The sequence below is a fragment of the Hyperolius riggenbachi genome, chromosome 4 (assembly GCF_040937935.1).
Source record: "Hyperolius riggenbachi isolate aHypRig1 chromosome 4, aHypRig1.pri, whole genome shotgun sequence".
NCBI lineage: Eukaryota > Metazoa > Chordata > Amphibia > Anura > Hyperoliidae > Hyperolius > Hyperolius riggenbachi.
The window spans coordinates 333,542,284-333,558,536 of NC_090649.1; the positions used below are offsets into that span (position 1 = coordinate 333,542,284).

At 42.8% G+C, this 16,253-nt stretch overlaps 1 protein-coding gene across 1 annotated transcript in view; it reads right to left on the reverse strand.

Annotated features, from left to right (window-relative positions):
- NUP133 (nucleoporin 133) overlaps positions 1-16,253 on the reverse strand; it is a 175,379-nt gene that overhangs the window by 119,599 nt on the left and 39,527 nt on the right. Inside the window, exons 4-7 of the mRNA XM_068231837.1 lie at positions 13,579-13,677; positions 6,120-6,251; positions 3,025-3,196; positions 2,158-2,190 (exon numbers count right to left, since the gene is read on the reverse strand). Coding sequence (XP_068087938.1) covers positions 2,158-2,190; positions 3,025-3,196; positions 6,120-6,251; positions 13,579-13,677 — 436 coding nt within the window. The remainder of the gene's footprint in view (positions 1-2,157; positions 2,191-3,024; positions 3,197-6,119; positions 6,252-13,578; positions 13,678-16,253) is intronic.

The following is a 16,253-nucleotide window of genomic DNA, read 5'->3' on the forward strand; positions in this document are numbered from 1 at the left end:
AAATCATCGATGGGGTTCCAACTTCTTGGAGGGGCAGACATAGTAGATTGAAGGAATTACTTAGAAGGGAGGCTGGGTGGATAAGAAAATTGGGTTTGTTAGGGGAGTGGGGTTTGAACAAGGAATATGAGCTGGGTTTTTGTATATAGATATGTTCCTGTTGAGGACATTAGATGCATGTTTTTTACTGTTATTTGCTCTTTTACAGAACTTTCAGCTTTCCAGCATCGGGGAGAATGAGTGGTATGTTATCCTGCCCTGGCTTCAGAGCGTATGGTAAGAGTGTGTTGTTTTTGTGCAGGAGGCTTACTGTGGTAAGCGCGTATACAGCGTGATCGTTTGCCTTTAGGGTACAACGATGTTTTGTTTACATATGACGTATGCTGGCCTCCGCCTTGGAGGGCGGGGTTACATGCGTCATTGTTTACGTTTGGCCGCATGAGTATCGGCATGGCCCGCTAGGCATTATGGGGCTGCTTTTACATAGGCTGGTACAGCGCTCCACGGTGACGTCATCTGTTTACATGACCACCTGACGCTCTTTGGCCAATGAGAGGTGATGAAGCTGGTGTATAACACAGCGCTATCCGGATCTTCTTGTGTAGAAGACGGATTAACATATTAGGTTGTCAGTCTCCACTCTGGTCCGTCCTGCGATGCTGGCGAACTGATTGGCTGTAGGTATTTTAAATTCATTGGTCGGGGGACTAAATGTGTACTATTTAAAGGGTCACTTGTGTTAATGTTTGTATGGTTGTAACGGCTTGAGAAAGGGCTAACACCTGAAACAGCGGGCTGTCGCCGCATAGCCATTTTTATTGATGTCACAATAAAGAGCTTTATATCTTTGGAAGTGCCAGCCTCCATCGTGTTTGCTATTATTTAGATTAGGGCAGCTATTCTCTTCTCTCTTATCTTTTACAAGCTGGATAAATCCTCCTCTGAGCTGGCTGGGCTTTCACATACTGAGGAATTACATACAGGCAGAGCTGTCTGCACTCTGCAGGAAGAAACAGCCTGACACTTCAGTGGAAGATAGCTGCAGGGGGAAAGAAACACACAAATGATCTCTTGAGATTCAAAAGGAAGGCTGCTTGTGTATGAATGTATTTTCTATGTGTGGACATACTGTACATCAACCTACTTTCTGTTTTGGTGGTCATTTTGTTTGTTTATAAACAAACTTTTTAAAACTGTTTTTAACCACTTTTAATGCGGCGAGGAGCGGCGAAATTGTGACAGAGGGTAATAGGAGATGTCCCCTAACGCACTGGTATGTTTACTTTAGTGCGATTTTAACAATACAGATTCTCTTTAACCACTTCAGGATCACAGGTTTTCTTCCCTTAAAACCAAAACAACTTTTACATTTCAGCGCTCCTCCCATTCATTCACTGATAACTTTATTGCTACTCATCACATGTGAATGATCTATAGCTTTTTTTTTCGCCACAAATTAGGCTTTTCAAGGGTGATATTTTATTTTAGTAATAATGTTATTCTCTATGCATTTTAAAAAGAAAAAAGAGAAAAAAATGAAAAGATACACTATTTCTATATTTCCAACCATAAAAAAAAAGCAATGGAGGCTAGGATTAGATCAGGGTTGATCAGGGTTGATCAGGGTAGATCAGGGGTATATAGTCCTGGTATATTTATTTATAAGTCCTGGTTTATTTATAAAATCCACTAGGTGGCAGTCAGAATACAAGTAAAGAAGATCCAGTTACCTTGTAATCCTCTCAGGAGTGATTACAAGGTAACTGTATCTTCTCAAGTGCTGGCAACATTGTTTATAAACCTCACAAATGAATGAGCACTGCTATTGGCTTATAGCAGTGCTCATTCATGGTTACAGGCATCTGATTGGTGATGGGAGTAATTACTCCCATTCATCAATCCCACCCAGAGATAAATGAAGCTGGTGCACGCGCATGTGCACGCACGGGGGCGCGCACCCGCGGGCGGGAGCGCGCGGGTGCACGCGCGCGATCGTGTCCGCACAGCACAATAGCGGCAGGGGCGTTTATCAACGCCCCTGATCCGCTCATTAAGTCAATAGGGGCGTAGTTAAGCGTCTGGGAAATCCGAAAGTGGTTAAGTATGTGATAACTACAAACCATAACAGCAGAAAAAGTTTTGAAAGTTTCTAATTACCATCTTTATCACTTAATACACTCAGACCATTTGCTGTTGAAATTTGATTTTTATGGTGACACTCCCGCTTCAAGGCTATAGATGAGCTTTTATATTAATGCAATTCAGTTAATTACAAATTGTTTCTCTTATCAAAAACACATGGAAAAAAAAAACACACTGAAAAAACAAACAGATGCACTTTTAAATTAAGTCAGGATCTTTAGTTCTCTCAATGGTAAATTAATTTAACATGTATAATCACCATGCCATATGGCTCCCCCACGGTGCGAAGGCACCTCTCTGCATGTCTTCCAATGAAGATAAAATGCAGAAAGGCACAAACATTACACTTCATATGACAAAACTGTAATGTATTTGGCAGATTTTTTTTCACTAAGAGGATGCAGTATGTGGGTGAAACGAGATGGATTCCTGAAGTTTATCTTTAAAATGTGGCTTTTATATTTGCCTGAAGAGTTTAGCTTTAAAGGAAACTAGAGACTGAGTACTACAAAAATGTGTTACTTACCCGGGGCTTCCTCCAGCCCCATAAGCAGCAATGGGTTCCATGCCGTCCTCCCACGGTCTTCTGATCAGCCGCAAACAGCCCCGGTAAATGGCTCAGCAGCGCCAGTCGGGCTCATCTGCGTATGCAAGGAGGGGCCGTATGTGCGCAGAAGAGCCGACTGAGCCAGTTTACTGGGAGTGATTGCCGCTGAACTGAGGTAAGTCACAAATACTTCAAGTAATCCATCTCTGGAATACTTTAAAACACTGAAAACGTTACATTAGTTAGCAGAAAGTAAAAAAGAAAAAAAATAATAGCAAACATGCCTAATTCACAAACATTTCAAAGCCAGGAAAAAACATTTACTCTGCCATAACTTACAGAGGTTTCCACTGCAGGCGATAATATGCCAAAGAGGGAGGACACTCTTCGGCCAATACCAGACAACATGCCCTGACCTTGCAGGAATCGCTGATTAATCTTTCCAGAAGAATCCGGCATTAACCGAACAAGTTGGTTCTTTGATGATGACAGAATGAAGCCATCAGTCTGGAAAAAAGGAGTCAAAGATTTACAGCTAAAATAGCATAAGGGAATGACAAAGTTTTAGCATCAATAATTCATTAATGGCTTATGCACACTATGGGCCTGATTCACAAAGCGGTGCAAACTTTTTCGCGGACTTTTGCACGCGCAAAGTGCCGCAATTTGCACGATCGCGGACTTTTGCGTGCGCAATTTGCCACGATTCGCGACAAATTGCGCGCGCAAAAGTCCGCGATGGTGCGAATCGCGGCACTTTGCGCGCGCAAAAGTCCGCGAAAAAGTTTGCACCGCTTTGTGAATCAGGCCCTATGTGTGGTGCAGTGAATAAAATACATCACACAATGTCTGATATACAGAAACATTTCATCTTGCATAAAAAGCAATAACAGACTTTCCCACAAATGCGTTTCAGTGCAATATGTCCTGAGAACACATCCCTACTATATCTGCCAGTCTCTGTGCATTGTGTCACAACAGACAGCACCAAAAGAGGCTGTGTATTGTGGTATAATGCACAACAACCTTATTACTATAGTGTGAAAGAATCCTTAGAAAGAACAAAATAATGAGGTGTAATAGACCGGAACAGGAAAAAGGGCTGCGCCATAGGTGCCCATTATAAAAGCTGCATTTTACAGCAAAGAAGGGAAATTTAATCACTGGCGCTAAGCCTTCCAGATATGCAAATTTCCCTTTGCTGCAAATCACGGCAGGGGGAGGGGTAGATTAAGGTTGGGGGGGTATTTTACTTTGGAATGAAGTAGTAGAATAATGGCAATTTTACAAATATTGTGCCCTTTTTTACATGAATACATAATAGACAGGGATACATATCCATGTACATACTGATCCACTTATGCCTTGTTAGCTGACTGCAAAACACAATTGCTGAGACTGTTCTTTCATATACTGTATGTATACTTTATTTATTTTTATGAAGCCTATTTTGCACCATTTTTGTTTTTTTATTGTATTAAAGGACAACTGTAACAAGAGGGATATGGAGGCTGACATATTAATTTCCTTTTAACCACTTATGGACCACAGCCCCCCCCCCACCAGGGACCAGGGTATTTTTTACGATTCAGAGCTCTGTAGCTTTAAAAGCTCACTGCAGAGCCATGAAACTGCTCACACAAATGGATCCCCACCCTTTTTTTCTTTTCTCCCCATCAACAGAGCTTACGGTTGATGGGCTCTGATCGCTGCTGCCATTTGTTTTTTGTTGTTGTTTTTTTTTAGAAATTAGTCTTTTTTTCTTTTTCTTTTTTAAAGTCTTTTTATTGTTTTTTTATAACAATAACCCAATAATTACTTGACAGTGCATAGTGATGTTAAAATACATATCATCAAAATGTTATTTCCATAGAGTTATTACCAATACAAAGGTGAGATATAAGCATATATGAATACTCATCCATCAAAAGGGCAACATACAAAGCAATAAGAGAGAAAGGCATGTTTATAAGGAATCAAGAGCATGAGGTGTAATATCCATATTATCACTAACTGAGCCAACACTATTGAGCCATACCCCCCAGACCCTAGATAATTTAGTATTAGACCCTCTTATCAGCCAAGTAAGTTGATAGAATGGAAGCGACAGATTTATTAATAGTTTCCATTTTGACAATGAAGGTTCAGTAGAATATTTCCACTCAATAGATATCGTTTTCTTGGCATAGAAGAACAGTACTCGAATTAATATTTTTTTCCTATTACTTAAAGGGATACTGTAGGGGGGTTGGGGGAAAATGAGTTGAACTTACCCAGGGCTTCTAATGGTCCCCCCCGGACGTCTGCGGGGGACCATTAGAAGCCCCGGGTAAGTTCAACTCATTTTCCCCTGACCCCCCTACAGTGTCCCTTTAAAGGAACATCATCCAACATACCTAGTATACAATTTTTATAAGAGGAGACCACATGAATACTGAGCTCATAATTTATGAAAGTTACCACCTAATTCCAAAAGGACTGAATCACCGTACAGTCCTATGTCATATGTTTAAAGTCGCCTGGACGGTGCCCACATCTCCAGCATGCATCAGAAGTATCTACTGAAAATTTAGAGATCCTTTGGGGAGTGTAATAGGATTGATGGAACCAACGAATTTGTATAAGTTTATCTCTAGAGCTAATTACAGTCTTCATGTAGTTCTCAAAATCAGCCCATTCTGCAGAGGAAATTTCCACACCCCAGTTCTCCCAGTTTGATCTGACCTTGGCCAATTGACAGCTAAAGGTTGCTACCAACAAATTAGAGTAAAATCTAGATTAGTTTGTCAGGGTCCTTATTAAGCAACCAGGATTCAACAATGCCCGGGCGTAAAGCAACCTCAAGACTACCAAATTGAGATCTAGCAGCATGGCGGAGTTGAAAATATTGCAGGCGAGCTGTAGTCGGTACACGGAATTCATTAACAAATTGGGGCCAGGATTTAAATGTGTCATGTAGAAATAAATGGTTAAGATACTTAACCCCTCTTCTAACCCAGAATCCCATATTTCTGTAGCTTGTGCTCTCCTCTTTATTTGATGCCTGAAACGCAGTACTACATCAAATAGTTTTCGTTCGATTTCAATTTAAAAATCGCGGCTGCCATCTGGGCTATGTTATAACTTTCGGGTCACCCCTCCCGGGGGGTCATAGCATGACTTTGTTGGAAGGAGTCTGGCTTAAAGGCATGCCCATGAGAGGTGCTCGGAGTCCCTTTAATGTTAAATTTAAAATGGTAGGAAACCTTAACTGCTTCAAAAGTACCTGAGAATGTAGAGCAGGCTGCAACACAAATGCCTGGCTAGAAGAGCTAGGATGCGTTAATTGTTTTGTTTTGGTTAGGTTAGACAGGGATGCTTTGATGGAGCTTTACTTAGACATCACCCTCTCAAAAAAAAAAAAAAGGTTGTCATTAGAAAACAATCTTACCTTTACAGCTGTAAGGAATGTACAAAGTGCACCTCCAAAGTCAGTGTAAGTCTCTGTATAAAGCTCTTCATGTGACAGACTTGGCCAGTAACGGATTGATCCTTCACTAGTAGCTGCCATAACTGAAATTGACTAAAATAAGAAAATATGATGAGACATGTGAAGCTGAGAAAGCCATACATACTGATAGAATATCTCTTGAAGAAAAATAAAAATCAACTGTCCAGGCTCAATGACTACATATTATTCTGTATACACCTCTGCAGTATTTGAGTCTGGTATGATTAGCTGTTGCCTGGGTTGCGTTTCAAGAAGATCTTGATTTCCAATTGAGAATCATCATCATTTTGACCACTTTTCTATAAGGGTGGACAAAATTAAAAAGTGCTATCTGCAGCTATCAGCACACCAAATTCTCAGGGCTCGTTTCCACAAAAAAACGCATGGGGAAACCGCATGCGATTTCCCTATTAAATAGGGAAATTGTATGCGATTCGCATGCATTCCACTCGCAGGCGAATTCTGCGGCTCTTTTGTGCGGTTTTTCACCACTGAAAAAAAAAACGCACCTCAACAACGCTACAGTGGAAACAGGCCTGTCCACTTGCATTACATGTGCGAATCCGCATGCGTTGGACGAATACGGATTCGCGATAGTGGAAACGAGCCCTCGGTGTGCACCAGGGTTGTGCTCTAGAAACATGCAACTCACATTGCATAATTTAAAGAGAATCTGTACTCTAAAATTCTTACAATAAAAAGCATACCATTCTATTCATTATGTTCTCCTGGGCCCCTCTGTGCCGTTTCTGCCACTCCCTGCTGCAATCCTGGCTTGTAATTGCCAGTTTTAGGCAGGGTTTACAAACAAATGACATGGCTGCGAACCAGCATGTGTTATGAGAGAAGCTCAGTCTGTGACTCATACAGAGCCTGCAGGGGGCCTGGAGAGGGTGTGTATAACTTCTATCCTATCACAGAAGAGCAGCACATTCCTGCCTCAGCCAACAAAGGAAAGAAGATTAGATTTTAGAACAGAGATAATACAGCCACTGTGCAACTAGGAAAGGCTGCAGTAAGACAAACCACATTAGAACAGGTATAGGAACTTATAGGATAGAAGAAATAAGGCTGAACATTTTGTTACAGAGTCTCTTTAACAGCTTTTGGACTGCAGTTATTGAAATCTACATCCAGTCTATGCCTGTTTATTCCTGCCAGGGCGTAGATTTCAATTACTGTGCCGCACAGACCTGCCTCTTGTGCCATTCTCCTGTTGCTACAGCTCACTAGCCCTGCTGTCAGTATGACAGCAAAGCTCCATGAGCCAGTCAGGAGCCGGTTTCATTGGCACCTGACCCCATGATTACTGTTAGCCAATCTCACTGGCTCACAATGATCACAGGGTCAGGAGCCAATGATCACCGTCTCACGGAGCTCTACTGTCATAGAGACGGCAGAGCAAATGAGCTTCAGCGACGGGAGAGTGGCGCAATCAGCGGTAGTGGCAGATCCATGTGGTGTGACATCGGTAGGCCCAGTTTTTAACACCAGCGGTCTCTGGTCCTTGACGGGCCACAAATAGCTGGTACCAAAGTGGTCAAACAAATCCCTACTGTAGTTAGTTGAAACATATAATTGAGTTCCAAATGCAAGAGAATGACGAGACCAGAATACACTTGAAATTGAATTGATTTCACGTAATCCATACAAACTTCCAGAGGGTCCCAGTGCTAGAATGTTATGTTAGGTTTTTTTTTATTAGCAGACACATATGGTAGATTATAAATGACTAGGCCTAAGGCCCGTTTACAAAATGGGCGCTAGGCTCTTGCCGCATATGCCGCGCGCATGCTAACCGCCATGTGCACACACCTGCTCCCCCTGGCCCCGTCCTTCTCCTGTCCCAACGGCTACACATGCGCAGTAGCCAAAACACAAGGACAGGAGGATGACGGAGGGACACATGGGGTTTAATTATATAGGATAGGTAGGTGACCATCTTACAAACGCAGGAATCAACAAGTCTGAATAGAGCTTACGGTACTTACCCACTGCAGCAGAAGGTAGGAAAGACATTGAAAACATTAACTGGTGTAAGTGCTTGGCTGTATCAAAACAAAGATTAGAAGAAATACAGAGCAGTACAGAAAAACACAAACTATATCTTTAAAGTAGACCTGAATTCTTGCATATGACAGAAGGAAGACAAAGAGAAATCCACCCTGTATGTATTTAGAGTTTATTATCTGTGACCAATCACAAGTGTAAATTGATCTCTCAGCTGCGTCAGAACAGGAATCTTGGCAGCCCCGGCAGAGCAGCAAGTTTGTAAACACAGAATGTTAACCCTATGCCTGCTTCCATGAAAGCAGGAAGTAGACACACTGCAGATTTAGTGCAGGATTTCTATAAACTAACAAAAATGTTTTTCTTTAAAAGGGTATTATGCTGTTGCTTATCTTTTAGAGACGAGAGGAAGTTCTGAGTTCAGGTCCGCTTTAAAGGGAAGGTCCAGGATAAATAATAAGTAAAAATCTATTTACCTGGGGCTTCCTCCAGCCCCTGGCAGCTGTCCTGTGCTCTCGTTGCAGCTCCGGTGGCTCCCGGTCCCCTCCAGTGCAGATGTTGACCTCACCAGGTCGGCATCTGCTTGCGCTTCACCATGCGGCTCACTGAGTCACACTGACGTCATCCGGACTGTACTGCTCAGGCGCAGAACTACTGCGCAGCACAGTCCGGATGACGTCAGTGCGACTACAGGAGCTGCACGCTGGAACACAAGTAGGCCTCTTGTACCGGAGGGGACTCCGGACCACCGGCGAGAAGCGGAGCTGCGGCGAGGGCACAGGATGGCTGCAAGGGGCTGTAGGAAGCCCCAGGTAAGTAGACTTTTACTTTTTATTCATCCTGGACGTTTCCTTTACAGTAAACCGAAGATGGCTCAGGAGAGAAAATGTATACATACACAAGTCTTCTTCCAGCCTGATCGTTCCGTTGATGTCCTCCGCCACCTCTCAATTCATTCACAATTTGCTACGGTAAGTCTGACAGTCTGGGGTCAACTGCGAATGTGCGGCCTGGCCGCATGCACGCCCCATCATGCTCCATTCGCTGGGAGCGTTCTGCCCCTGCTACTGTGCAGAACGCTTCCAGGCCGCGGTAGCACGATGTGGGAGCGCGTGTGGCCAGACTGGCCCCGACTGGACAACTTACCGGGGCAAATTGTGGACGAACGGGGAGGCAGCAGAGGTTGTCAAGGGAGCGATCAAGCTGGAGGTATGTATAAGTTTTCTCTCCTGCCCCATCTCAGGTACACTTTAATAACAGTAATTGGACACATAGTGGCGAAACCGCATAACTATTATTATTTAGTATTTCTATAGCACCGACATCTTCCGCAGCGCTGTACAGAGTATATTGTCTTGTCACTTTACTGTCCCTCAGAGTGGCTCACAATATAATCCCTACCATAGTCATAGGTCTATGCATGTATCATGTAGTGTATGTATCATAGTCTACGGCCAATTTAGGGAGAAGCAAATTAACGTATCTGTATGTTTTTAGGATATAGGAGGAAACTGGAGTGCCCGAAGGAAACCCATGCAGCACTAACCACTATGCCACTGTGCTGCCTATATATAACATATTTCTACAGAGGAGCAGTTGAAAAAGTCGCAGCCAAAAAGGGAGCAATTGTTATTTATCAATATATGTGCGCAAAATTGTTATTTATAATAATATAGAAACTCATTACGCTACTTAGCAGACGGCTGCAATTAAATAGAAATGTATCATATTATTGGTAGCAGGGATCAAGGGGTGTTAAGATTAGGCACCACCAGGGGGGTCTTGGGTTAGGTACCACCAGGGGGGTCTTATGGTTAGGCACCACCAGGGGAGAGTTTGTGTGAGAGTAGGGAGAGGTTAGGTTATAGTTAGGTTCAACATTATCGGTAAATTTATTTATAATGTAATACCGCAATAAAATCGTTAATTACCTGTTTTTGTTATTTAACATTGCGCTTAAATTGTTATTTACTGATATTGCCAGTAAGGCCCGGTTCACACTAGCGTTGTTTTATGGAACCGGACATATGGATCAGGCCAGCTGGATCCGGTGAAACCGGTTCGTTTTACAACCAGTGTGCTGTAAAACATCCGTTTTCATTGGTTCCTATATGCTTCAAAACCTTCCGGTTCCATTCCGCTGAGCGAAGCGGTCTGGAAAATTGGGTCCTGCAGCATTTTTTTGTCCGTTCGCCGGAACGGCCCACGGATCCGTACCGCCGGTTCCGTTGGCAAACGCTAATGTGAACCGGGCCTAATATCGTTATTTAAAGTCGCACCTTAATTAGCTTGCGACTTTTTCAAGTGTATGCTGCTACAGTGATGGAACACAAGTTTGCTTTAAAATGTATATGTAGAACTCAAAATATATATAGAAAAGTGTACTGCAGCAAACTGTCAGGTTATTCTGATTAAAAAACATTTTTTTCTTTGATTTCTGAAAATCTATTTTTTTTCAGAATCTACAGTCCCAGGACCGCCTAACGCCAATTGGCGTAAAGTCCTTGGGGCTAGTTTTGCAGGTTATCGCTCGCATCTCCGCTTGGTAGGCTCGGAAACTGCCACCTATTTACTCAGTACAGCACTGCGATCTAAGGCAGCGCTGTACAGGGAACAGCAGTGTCACTCGGCTGTCCCCTCCAGAGCAGGAAATCAATCAGCTGTGATGGGCTGAAGCCTATCACAGCCGATCGCGCTGATAGGCCGACAGGGGGAGGGAGGGGGTTAAAAAAAAAAAAAAAAAAAAAGTATTTAACCACTTCAGGATCACAGTTTTTTTTCCCTTAAAAACCAAAACAACTTTCACATTTCAGCGCTCCTCCCATTCATTCAGCGATAACTTTATTGTTACTTATCACACTGAAATAATCTATATATTGTTTTTTTCGCCACAAATTATGCTTTCTTTGGGTGGTAGTTTTTGCTCTGAATTATTTTATTTTATATGCATTGTACAGGGAATAATAAGGAAAAAAAAGAAAAAAGAGGATTTCTCAGTTTTCAGCCATTATAGTTTTAAAATAAAATGTGCTTTGGTACATAAAACCCACACATTTTATTTGCCCATTTGTCCGGTTTATTACAACGTTTAAATTATGTCCCTAGTACAATGTATGGTGATAATATTTTAACTGGAAATGAAGGAGCATTTTTCCATTTAGGGATTTTTAATACTTTTTCACTTATTACAAGAACTTTTTTTGAAAAATATACTCTCATGACATCCGTATTAGAAAAGTCCCTAAGGTAATTATTTATGTAAAAAAATTAAATGTCATTTTTAAAAAAAAAAAATTTAACAAGTGTTTTATTTCTGTAACTGTGGGGCAGGGATGGAAGGGGTTAAAGGTAATAAAATAATAATAAACTTTCTATGGAAAACAGTATAGTGGCATAAATAGGTGTATTTTACTTTTTGGCCACAAGAGGGTGCTATTGAGACCGCGTTTCTATTAATAGAACACAGCCGAACACGGAAGTATGGGGTCTGAGAGCTTATGTGACGTTAACAAGCTCTCCGAAGACACGGGAACGGTGATCGGGATTGAGAATCAAAAGATTCTCACATCCTGATCACAGATGGAGGGAGCTGCGGCGGTGGATTGTGGGGACCGTGAACGCAACGGTAAGGCAGCAGTACGCATATCTACCCCCCTGATCCGTACGTGTAGTTTAAAGGGGCGTGGATATGCGTACCAAGGATCCTAAAGTGGTTAAAAATAAATAAAAATATTGAGAAAAAAATAAACAAACATCTGGAGGGCGATCAGACCCCACCAACTGAAAGCTCTGCTGGTGGGGAGAAAAGGTGGGGGGAATCACTTGTGTGCTGAGTTGTGCGGCCCTGCAGCGAGGCAGAGGCGACGGAGGAGAGGCAGATCTTTTGAAATAAGCTCTGCCTCCTCCTGTTCATACTATATTGGACCGACCTGGACAAATATTTTCAACAGCGATTCCGGGTGCAGGAGTGATGTCAGAGAAAGGCATGGGGACAGATTATCACGGGTCCCTTAAAAAAAAACTTTTTTTTTTTTTTTTTTTAAATAGATTCCCATTGACTTTAAAATACAATAACTTATATGGACACCACAGGTTACATCCACGATTTACTGCAAAGCCTTGATCATTGACCTTGCTATAAGAAAAGAACAAGCAGCGGAAACTGTTTTATCCATGAGCTTTAATAAACAGAACCCCATCTACTATGAGTCACTGTTGGGTGGACTTTGGACTAACAGGCCAATTAGAAAATAGGGGAAGAGTTTTATACACATTGTAACACTGCCTCCCTATCCCCCGATTAGTCTTGTGATGTGACTAAATAATTTTGAGGACTGCTGAGTGCAAGATCTGTTCCTAACCTAACTGATGCTACTGTGTTTTAAAGGGAGCACATTTCTAAAACCATGTTTCATAAGCTAGTGGAAGTATTATAAAAGGTGAAGCACAACCACAAAATCACTGTACTCTATCCACCTACACATTTATAAATAAATGTGAACCTATCAGAGTGCTTGTGAGTGATTCTTTGACATAATAATTGTGTAAAGATATACTACAGTGTTTGACTAGACATCTGGCTTGATAAATGGGGCTAAGGCACTTTACAATGTTGCATTTGCGATGGGAACTACCATACTGTTGTATGGTTGAGAAGGTGAATTAAAAGGATGAACCTTTATTTTTCAAGTGCACCAACAATTCACTGTAGACGATAAACATTTTACATTTTTGAGGTGCAAGTGAGTTTTATGCTCATGGCTTAAAACGACAGGATTCTTCATTTATGTATTGCCTGCTTATTAAAAGGGAACCAGAGAGGATGCAATATACATACCTGGGGCTTCCTCCAGCCCCATACGCACGGATCGCTCCCACGCCGCCGTCCTCCGCTGCCTGGATCCGCCGCCACCGGGTCCCGTCATTGCCGCGAGTCGGCAAGTCGGCCGGCGGACGCGGCCAATTCTCCGCATCACAGGGTGCTCTCCCCATACAGATACGCATGTGGCTGCTAACTGCGCAGCCGCATGCGTACATGTATGGAGGGAGCCCCTGTGATGCGGACAATTGGCCGCGTCCGCCGGAAGTGACGGGCCGGTACCGGCGGATCCAGGAAGCTGAGGACGGCGGCGTGGGAGCGATTCAGGCTTATGGGGCTGGAAGAAGCCCCAGGTATGTATAAAATCTTTTTCTTTTTTCACCCCCCCCCCCCCCGTTCCTCTCTGGTTCCCTTTAAGTGTACCAACAGAGTATTCACGTTCAATGGTTTGCAAGAATTTAAAAAATAATTATATATCATAAAAAAGTAGATTCAAACAATGCTGCTTTGCATACTGTGTGGAAGAACCCTATGTTTGCCCACTTTACAAACATAGATTTTTGCAGTTACCTGTGCAGATGAGGCATCTCTTGAGTGACTTGATATATCAACCAGTTCTGCAGACCAAGGAAATTCACTAGGTGGGAGCTGCAACTCTTTACATACTAACTGTTAAGAAAGCATATAAATAAATTTAGATTACCAAATAATAATGGACCACGAGAACATTTTTTGCAATTCCCCTTAAATCTTTCCAACTCTGATGATATAATTATCTGACAAGCAGGTCCGTGGAGTCTGTATAAAACTAAGACTCCATGTTCAATGTTTCTGACTCTACAGACTTCTCTTATTTACATATAACAATCGTGAGGATTGAAAGGATGTACTGTAACATAAAAGACATTTCATCACTAAAGCTATATTAAGATAGTATCTGCTTTTGGGAACAAAAAGCTCCACTCTACTCCGTCTGCCACTCTGACCGGTCATTGCCAAAGTGAAAACACCAGGAAGTTGTCTGTATAAGATTCACCAGATCCCCATATCAGCCAGGTTTGGCACGCAGCCCCGCGCCCTCACGGAGAAAGAGCAATGTCTTTTCTATATCTGATATGGAAAGACCAGTGCCATTTTCTGCAAGGATGTGGAACAATGCACTGGAAAGCAGCTCATACAATGGCTTCAATTCAACAAGCATTACCACATTTGGTAATGCTAAAAACAGCACTTAACCGAGCAAATGTCAATTCATCAAGGCTGTTACCGCATAAAAAGCTCAAATAACCAAGCAGTAAGGTAAATTACAGACTTGTGCGGTAAATACCTCACCAGACTGTGCTCCAGAGCTTTGCGGATCGCTAACGATCCCTCACACCCAGGCTCTCGCTTCTTCAGTCGGCTCCGTTCGGGCCAGAGGTATCGGTCCATCTACACCAGGACCTCAAGACACAGGAACAGTTTCTTCCCCTCAGCGGTCAAATCACTGAACTCTCTAGACTCACTCCCACCCCCCTCCACCACCGCACCATCCTCCCATCAGCCTAGTCTTCAACTAGCCAGAACCGTTCTCCCTCAACTAACCAGAACCGTCCCTTAAGCATGTCTGCACAGCAGATCTACATATTTACTGCGAACAAGGTTTTTTCGCTGTTGTGTATCACCACTGTACTACTCTGTTGTGTATCACCACTGTACTACAAGGTTTTTCTCTGTTGTGTACCACCACTGTACTACATTATGCTTGATGTATGCTTTCTGTTATCTCTGTTGCCTGTCCTTTTTTCTGTACCTGCTTGTGCCAAGCCCAATTCCGGGCACGACCAAGTCGTGCTTGGCGATAAATAAAATGATTCTGATTATGATTCTGATTTACATGTCAGTAAATGTCAATTCATCAATGTTACAGCATTCAGTAACACAGTATCATGTGGGGTGATTACCTCCAGCTCTCCTCTGTCAGTAACCAGCTTTGAATGCCTTCTGTGTGGATATCCCTCTGACTGATAGCCTCAGAGAGCCAATAGGGACAGTTTTCTCTCCTCTTCAAGCCCCAGTCTCCTATGTGATCTCTGCGGAAGGGTCTAGTTTTCCTAACCCCCAGGCAGCAAGCAAAGAAAAAAAAAAAAAAAAAAAAAAAGGACAAAAGATGTTTTCCTGCCACCCTTCAGTAGTGTAACCCCTTCAGTGCCTGCTTGAATTGCAGTGGAGCTAGTGGGAAAAAAATCATGTAAGCAGGGCATGTGTAATGTTTCTTGGAAGTTCATGTAAGCTGTGGCAATAAAATGTTAAGACTAATGGGACAGAGTCAAAACAGATTCAGAGCAAGCAGAGGCAGTATAACATGCACATCTAAAAGGATGTTGGGGATGCCTCTTTTCTATTGTAATGGCCTCACAGCACAGAGAACAGTTACCGAACAAGGATTTTGTCAATGGGCTTCAGTAAATTACTGCACCTGTGAAAATATTGATGAATTAGCACACACAAGTCTAAAATACCGAATGCGGTATTGTAACCATTTTAGCCTTCTGGATGTATCTACTACGTCCAAAAGGCTGCTGCGTGTGCACACGACCGTGTGCTGCCGTGCCGCTGCCCTTTAGCCCGGAGAACGAAGTTCCCATTCATTGATCTAAGTCCCCGTTAGAAAGACCGACAGCTTCTCTGAGAAGCCCCGATCTTTCAGAACGAGAAAAAAAAAAAATCATGTCCTATAAGAGAAGAAGGATGAGGAAAAGGAGAACGAGGAGAAGAGAGAAAAAACAAACAAACAAACAAAAAAAAAAAAGAAACACACAATCGAGCGAGGCCATCTTGTGGCCAAATAGTAAAACTACATCTACATACTTTAAAAAATAAATAACATTTAAAATTAACTGTTTACCTCCCACACTCCCAAAAATAACCAAATAAAATGTGTAAGCTCTAGGGCCAACCCCCCCGATCCACACTAAAAGTTGCGTGGATCGAGGGGTTGGCCCTAGAGCTGTGCAGCCGCACTCGCGGCTAAGCGGACTGCGCAGCCGCGGCCGGCTCATGCAGCCATCTTTGTGCAGCCAAGAGAGCCCGACCCGGGCCGAGCGGTCGGGACCCAGCCGGGGGGCTATTGAGCGCAGGGGACCCGGCGGAACGGCACGGACTCCGTGCCTTAAATGAGCATACAGATATTTGACTTTTAAGATTTCACCTCGTAAGTCCTTTAACGACATGGTTTTTGTTATCGAACAGCCTTAGAGCCTGAA